Genomic DNA, 8,517 nt, shown 5'->3' with positions numbered 1-8,517 from the left:
ACTTTTAGAGCCTTGAGATTCCATGGACTATGTTAAACTTGATGCAAGTAAACATTCAACACATTAAAAAACAAAAGGAGTATGCAATCACTATCATCTGAGACTGCAGTGGCACAAATTAGAAATGAAAAGTTCCTTTATAAACAATATCCTTCTGTCAAGTTCAACTTTTGTCTGCTACATCATTCCAAAAATTTTCTTCAACAAGTTTAAGCTCCAAAGTCAACTGACCTTGCATTGAAATGGGAATCTCAATGCTAAATAATTTGTTTATTTGAAGAGACTGAAGACAGTCACAGGAATGTGGCTATAAAGTACATTTCATTTCTTGTTGACTTTGTAAATGTCAGTGACATTGGTGTAAGATAAGTCACTTGAACCCCCAGGGCAAGGAAAGATATTCTATGACTAGAAAGCACAGGAAGTTCAGATTTTTGTGTTTTTATTAGCATTTATTTCAGTACAAGGACACTGACTTGATTGATATAATCTTGTAAGGTAGACATATGGATAAAGAACTCATCATTGCTGTCCTTGATGTCGCCGCCGACATTGTTGTCGTCATCATCATTGTCATCATCACTACCACCAACACCATCATCATCATCATTATCTTTGTCAGCACTGCTGCTTGTATATATTGTTGGTTGTCTATGGCAGTTAGTTGTCATGTGAAATGTGTGTATATATATATAATATATATATATGTGTTTGTTAGACTTCAGTTTGTGGGTACAGACTTCAATTTGTGTTTGTAAAATTTCAATTTATGTTTGTAAAACTATAATTTTTGTGCGTAAACATTAATAAGTCATGTTCGATATACATGTACAACTTGCAATTTCTCGATGTAAATCACATGGTGACCGTGATCATAGTCAGATTGTCGTCACTGGATTGTAAGTATAGTCCTGCTTGCAGACGGAATAAGTTGAAACTTGATCGTGAATGAGATAGTGTCATGCATAATCTATTCCTGACTTCCTCCGTCCACAACTTGAACAGGACTAGATTGTAAGCTAACACAAAATTACGCACACTCTGAGTGGTTTTTAGAAAATTATGTTATCATTAATTTTTTAACTTTATGTTTTTCATAGTATATCTGTATCTGTATAAATACTGGAAACTAGCTCACTACTGAGCAAAATTTTTAAAGGGTATATAACTCTCGACCAAAAATGTTCATCAGCTTGGTAGATCAAATGACTTACATGGGTTGTAACACACATGCAATTCAAATTCATTTAACGTGAGATTTCCATATGTCTTGGTTGACAATTCTCATCAGAATGACAAATTCCATAATTACATCTGACCACTGGGTGGCAGTATGACATAACTCTTTGAAAATGATGGGAGACATAAAGAAAAGTGTTTGTGTGTAAATGTTGGTGATTTTCTTAATTATAATCATGCATAAAGGCAGAAGAATACTTATAAACAATTTGATTATGGTTGTTAAATTTCAGTGGTCATTTTCAATCGGAGACATGCTTAGATGATGTCACCAGCAGTGATGTTGTATGTGTTTTTCTGTCATAGAGAGCATTATTATTTTATTTTATTGGTTCAGGTTCAAGGAAAATAGGAACAGTCAAGTCCTGAGAAACAGAAATTTATTCAAGGGCCTCGCCCAAAACAGAGGATGGTAAATGTAGAGCGCCCTCAGTAGTGTAGCTTAAAGTACTTTTGTTTTCAGAGATTGATGCATATATTTGTGTAAAACTTCAGTTAAAAGCTGTTTGCTTCAAGAGAATGCAACATTGTTCCTAGCTGATGTTACCACAACAGCTTTAACAGATTAAAAAAAATTAAATTTGTACCAGTGTTTTCATTTTTAACTATTAATATTGAATAAAAAGATATCTATATTACACAAATTCAAGTCTTATAAAACCTTATTGAGAGAGATAATTCTGTCAAAAGGAGAGAGCCTGATAGATGTCTGACCAAACTGGAAAGTCTGTTATTCACACAATTTGAATCATGTAACTAGGCTTTATGGCTAAGTTTTAGAAAGGTTTGAAGTTCAGCCGTCAATAAAAGTCAGAGATTTTAGTCAACATTCATTATGCCATGTATTTGTTTTGATAGTAGCTTTATTGTGTATGTTGCTGTTTTGGGAATGAAAAACTCTTCATTCATATTTACATCCTACATAATACATGTTAATTTGTGCAGTATCAGTTATATGTATAAATGTGTGTGTATGTATATGTGTGTGTATGTGTATGTATATGTGTGTGTGTGTGCTTATATATCTATGTGCATGTATCTGTATATGTGCATGTATATATATGTGTGTGTGTGTGTGTGTGTGTGTGTGTGTGTGTGCAAGTGTGTGTGTGTGTGTTTACATGTGTTTATGTCTGTGTGTTCATTTCAAATATCTGACAGATATAGCAAGCTGTCCTATGAAGCGTCATTACATTAATATTCTGATATCAACTGTACCTATTTTAATACTTTTATACACAACAAAAGTTACTGGCTATTAATTCCAATGTATGAAATTTTATAGAATTTAAAACATTACATTTACAAGTGATTTTTAAACCCACTACATTCAACAAATTTATTCAGGAAATGATTCAAAATACTTCATAACACAGAATTTGACTTTGGTCCAATATTCCACCCACTGTCAACATATTTCACGGGGTGACTTTATTCCACCCACTGTCAACATATTTCATGGGGTGACTCTTCACTAATACATTCACATTCTCATCAGGGAAAGCTATGCCATACTATGCATATAATCTATTTTAGGCTATTGAATACCAGTATATTGAACACAGAATGACTAATTGTAATACGGTAATATGTTGAACCATAGTATCTTTTAATACTGTATGCAGGCTAGAAGCAGGACACTCTTAAAATATATACTCATCATTTGGTATAGCTTCCTGGGGAAACATTCAAATCACTTTGTTTGTTATTCATGACATTCACACTTTATTACCCAGATCAATTATCGTTTCTTTAAACAATACCCGTTTTGTCTTTTTTTTCAGACCTAAATTCCATGACTACATAACATCAATGAATTGCAAATGAAGCATCCTTTGTAATGCATACACCCCTGTCTCAGTGAATGGTACAACCTTCAGGCATCTAAATATAAACGTGTGTGCTAGAGAGTACAGGTAGCGTGTGTGGTACTATAACAATGTTTGATATTTGGTCAGTTTAAAGTGGAGAATTCAATATTGATTTCTCTTGGAGCAGATATTTTTGCGTTCTGCTGAAGTGGATGACTATAACTCTGATGCAGTGATCCATAGACACTTATTTGTTGACATCCAATTACAATGTATAGGTGAATGAATGTAAAGTCAATTGACTTTTACAACCACTCCTGTTTAACTATGTATGGGCATGTGAGATTTGAATTGCAAATGAGATAGATCACATTACCAGTGTACATCTCTTTAAAGTTTGGTGGGCTCACTTTTCATGAGTCAGTAACCTGAGTGCGTTGACAGTGCATCGTGTGTACAGTGTATCAATGTTTTAGCTTGTAGATATATACAAACCACTCTTTCTTCCCAATGGCTGCAGCCAAGCTTTGGACCAAAGCAAAACAGAAAACAGTCGGAACGACTGAAAAGGATGATGGGTCCGGGAATAACTTGGAAAACTGTGAACCGGAGCTATGTATCCAGCTTCTCCGCATACCCTCAGTCCATAATTATGCCGGGCTTAAGAAGAGAATTTCCAAGAGTGACAAGGAATGGATGACAGAATTCTTAGAGTTAGATGGACTGGAAGTACTGGTAGAATGTCTGGAAAGACTATCAGATAAGGGATTCTCCAGCTTTGCCGATGCCTACCTACAGATTGAATGTGTTTCCTGTATCAAGGCTGTGCTCAACTCTAAAACTGGTCTCAACCATATTATAGAGACGAGTGAAAGCAAACAATACACCAGAAAACTGTCCTCAGGTAAGGCAAAATTATATACCTGTCCTGAAATCGCATACAAAGAAACTCCCTAAAGCAAATTCTCTAAATCTTTGTTCAGTACTTTCGCTAAGATTTGGAAACCTCGGTAACCATAAGTGAGAAATTAGGTAAACCTGGCATAGTTACGTATTGCACTATAATATTGTTTATGAACCCTGGGGAAGTCAATTAAAGACGGGATATAGTTTTTACCTGTTTACTGCTACAAAAACACTGACTAAAAACACGGCTAAGGTGTTCCAAATCTACGACATTCATCTCTGGTAAACTCTCAGATGCGATATTAAATTTAAACATACCAGAAAACTGTCCCTACTTACGTCAAAATTGTATTCTTCAGTAGAAATACTCCATAACATGCATAACACAAATATTGTAATCAGCACACATTCATTTACATTTGTATGGAGTGTTTGATCATTACATACATTACCTACATAAAGTAAGTTAAGCGTTATCTTCTAATCTCCACTGTATATTGATATAATCTAATCTTTTGTTTTCTAAGGTACTTCATAACCAGCTAAATAGGCTATCGATGACAGTTATCAGTTGTTACCTAGCCCACTCTCAGATTAACAAGAATTCCTCTCATACTTTGAAAAGTCCTCATGTTCTAAATTTCAGCAGGTTGGAATCTAAAGGTTGTAAAGGAATTCTAAAATTTAGTGAAAATTTGATTTTGAGTTAGTGTCTGATCACACAGGTGATAATGAACTGACACAGTGACAATGTAATGATACAGAGTTAGGTTATTTAACTTGTAATTGAAGCTGATACCCTATGGTGTGTGGTATTTAGTAAATGACTATTTGCCCAAGGTAGAGGAAGTCAGTTAAACTGCCCACTTCCTAATACGAAGCTCAGATACCCCTATTGTAAATGCTATTTCATGTATTTTATATCAAATTGGGCCAAATAAAAAAAATTGTGTGTTTCCGGATTTTCCGATAACCCGACCACCCCTAGTTTAAGCCTTCGACCCATAACATTTAAAACAAAAAGATAAGAAATTCTTTGTCTTCTTGACCTTCATGCAAGTCTGTTTTCTTTCCCCAGTGATGACAGTACAGATTTCATCAAACTATCACAGAAGGGGTATTCCAACCCAAATTTTGTTTGTTTTTAGTTTGAAACAATATTTAAAAAAAAAAAAAAAAAAAAAAAAAACAGTTGAAAAGATCAAACAAAATCAAATAAATCCTGACCTACTAACCCTATTTTCTGAGGCCATGTTTAACACACAATTTGTTGTGTTTTTTTGCCTCATTTGTCAAGATAAGTTAATCGTCTGTTTCGAAATTGACACTTTTCACCCCTATGGTGTAATGATATTTAGCAAATAATTATATTAAGAGGTAGTTAAACTAACAGCTTCCCATGAATTCAAGCTAATATATATCATATACCCTATTGTGTCTGTTATTTTAGTGATTTAGTAAAGAATTATTTGAAGAGTTTGGGTAAGACAGTTTATCTTAGTTTGTGTCCACTCAGCATGACACTAGACAGGAAAACACTCCTTAGGCAGATATAGGAGTGTCTATTTACTTAATAAACAGTAACATTTTATTTTTTATATACGACTTTCCTGTCTAGAGCTCATCCATGCTCTCCTGTGTCAAGTTCAAATTGGGCGACATTTCAGACTGAATAAAAGAATAAATGTGAGTCTTTGTGAGGGTACTAATAAAAGTGTGGAGTGTCATAAGTTGTAACACTTAAATAGTTTTGGATTTCAAGAACCTTTTGAACTTTACTAGTGGGTGATCGACATCTACAAATATTCACACCCTGATGGTGTACACACAGCATGGTACAACTGATCATTTTAGTGTGGGAAACTGAAGCAGTGAAGGCTTATCAAACCCTGATTTGAACTATACATATTAACATATGTTGGTACATACTTGGAGTAGAATATTATACATACGTTAATGCAAAACTTTGTGATATAATCATGGTAACATTCAAAAATAGACATGTTAGCATTTAGACGTAATGGAAACCACAATCTTGTTGGTAACAGCTGTATTACTGTCTACATAATTAAAAGCTGATGTCCTTCAGTTTTGAACAATCAAATGAACATATTGTTGATAATAAACAGACAGACTGAACTGCATTAAAATGTTGTTTAAGTTTAAAGTCCAGTTCAGTTTAATACGATTAAAATTTAGGTGTAAAAATCAGTCGTCCGACAGTGCTATGGAAATAGTTGGCACAGAACAGAACAATTATCCTAGGTAAAGCCTTGCAGTCCTAATATCCACTGATAAGATAACAGTAATACAAGAACTTAGGATTGAAACCATGGCCTTTAAGATAAAGTTCTTGCATTGTTACAAGGGTATGACAAGTCTGAATACCCTCGGGAGAAATCTATAGTTTTACATGTTAGTACATGTATTCCATTGCTTTTTCCTCATTAAGCAGTAGGGCATTAAAGTCCACTTCTTCAGTTGGTCTTGAATAGTAAATCTCAATGAAAAAAGAGGGGTAGGGGTTCATTTCAGATAGAATTTTTATTATAATGCTCATAGCTTTTGAGTACAGCATTTGTCAGGATATTTATAACAAAATTAAAAGAACGTGATCAGAGTACAGAAAGTTGTTATATCCCCACTTTTGTATTTGTTTTATACTTGTGACCCTGACATTTAATTACACCTCATGAGGTCAGTTTGTTTTATAAATGGTAGCTGTCAAACAGGTGGCTCAGGTATTTCAAGTTCTTATATCCACACATAGCAAAGGTATAGAGAGTGCAAATCAACTTGAAATAGTTGATGTGCTTAGCTATTTAAAGTGGACCAATAGCTCGAGACCAGAGACTTGTCTTGGTGTTACTATCTCAAGAAGTTCTGTTCTTGAGATTAACAAATGAGATATCTCAAGAACCTTCTTGAGATAGTGACCACCAAGACAAATGTCTGGATTACAATGGCTATTTATGTACTAGTATATTAAATTATTATTTATTGTTTTGTTAATGTCCAGTTCTAATAATTTAGTACATGAATAAACGTCTACAGTATTATAGGAAAAGAAATAATCAAATGAATAATCAATGTGGAGTCCATGTGGTTGTCTTCCACCATACATTGCAGTGCAGTACAGTGCAATAAAGTAAAGTAAAGTAGGGTGTAGTGTAGTATATTAAAGTATAGTAAAGCAAAGCATAGTAAAGCAAAGCAACACAACGCAACATAAAGTAACGTAAAGTAAAGTGTAGTAAAGTAACATAAACTAAAGTAAAGTAACGTAAAGTGTAGTAAAGTAACATAAAGTGAAGTAAAGTACGCAACGTAAAGTAGACTTAAGTAACGTAACGTAAAGTGTAGTAAAGTAACGTAAAGTAACGTAAAGTACGCAACATATAGTATTAAGTAAACTAAAGTAATGTAACGTAACGTAACTTAAAGTGTAGTAAAGTAAAGTAAAGTAACATCAAGTAAAGTACAAAATGTAAAGTAATGTAAAGTAAAGTGCAAAATGTAAAGTAATGTAAAGCAAACTAAAGTAACGTAACATAAAGTGTAGTAAAGTGACATAAAGTAATTTAAGTAAAGTAAAGTACATGGAATGGAATGGAATAAAAGGAAATGAAATAACCTGTAGTGGTAGCCTGGAACCATGATATCCTGTTCTACAGAACAATGTATAAAATCAAAATGAAATGTCTGATACTAAAGATGAAATTAAATACCTGTGATGATCAGCGTGAATGTTATTTCAATAAACCCCGAATATTATGTGTACGTCAACTTTCCATAGACTTGTCACTTTATCAATTTAACCCTCCAATAAATTCCTATCCTGCCTTCTAACCTGAAGGGGAGTATGGCCCTCTACATGTAGTGTCTTGGGTTCATGGCAATAGTCCAGACACAGCTTCCATTTTTAAGGTTTTTTTTACATTCTGATGTTGAAATTCTGTAAGACTTTGCATTGTAAAATGTTTGTAGACAAAAGGTCATTTTCTTCTTGACCAGTAAAAGTTATCCATTAGATTGTATACACTAAGAATACATTGTCAATGGTGAGTTATTTTACACCTAAAAAGGTCTTTGTGTCCTGATATCTCAGAACTTTTTCTCAATTTTATGTCATTTTTGTGACATTATACAGATCATTGTGACTGTATGCAAAGAGTTCCACAATAGTAACTTTATTGAGTTTAACACCTGAGGTGAATGAACTGTCTAGGAACGTTCTGAATTTTATGATAGACACAGTGTGTCCTTCTCGGGTATGTGGTTAGCATTTAACATTTTGTAGTTTAAAACTAGGTTCATGTAGACTATACATGCATGAAAAGTTCCACATGAATGACCTAAGTTTTAACACCTACTGATCAAGGTGAATAGATTGGCCCCATAAATCAATGTCTCCTTCTCTTATCGATGCATTCTCTAGAATGATGTTTATGCTTTTGAAACCTTGGTGGTAAAATGTCTTTGACAGGACCGAAATATCATGGCCTTGGAGGTTTGCCTCTGTTGTATTGAAGACAGACAATTCCATTATTATTTTGAAATA

At 33.8% G+C, this 8,517-nt stretch overlaps 1 protein-coding gene across 1 annotated transcript in view; it reads left to right on the top strand.

Moving 5' to 3' along the window:
* Positions 1–3,496: 3,496 nt before the first annotated feature.
* The window catches only part of LOC144439291 (inverted formin-2-like), a 40,930-nt gene continuing 35,909 nt past the window's right edge, over positions 3,497–8,517 (top strand). The window contains exon 1 of the mRNA XM_078128570.1: positions 3,497–3,954. Coding sequence (XP_077984696.1) covers positions 3,561–3,954 — 394 coding nt within the window. The 5' untranslated portion in view covers positions 3,497–3,560. The remainder of the gene's footprint in view (positions 3,955–8,517) is intronic.

Source organism: Glandiceps talaboti, chromosome 8 (assembly GCF_964340395.1).
Source record: "Glandiceps talaboti chromosome 8, keGlaTala1.1, whole genome shotgun sequence".
Classification (NCBI taxonomy): domain Eukaryota; kingdom Metazoa; phylum Hemichordata; class Enteropneusta; family Spengelidae; genus Glandiceps; species Glandiceps talaboti.
Note: the sequence above shows the minus strand (reverse complement) of the source record. Positions and strands in the feature narration are given on the sequence as shown.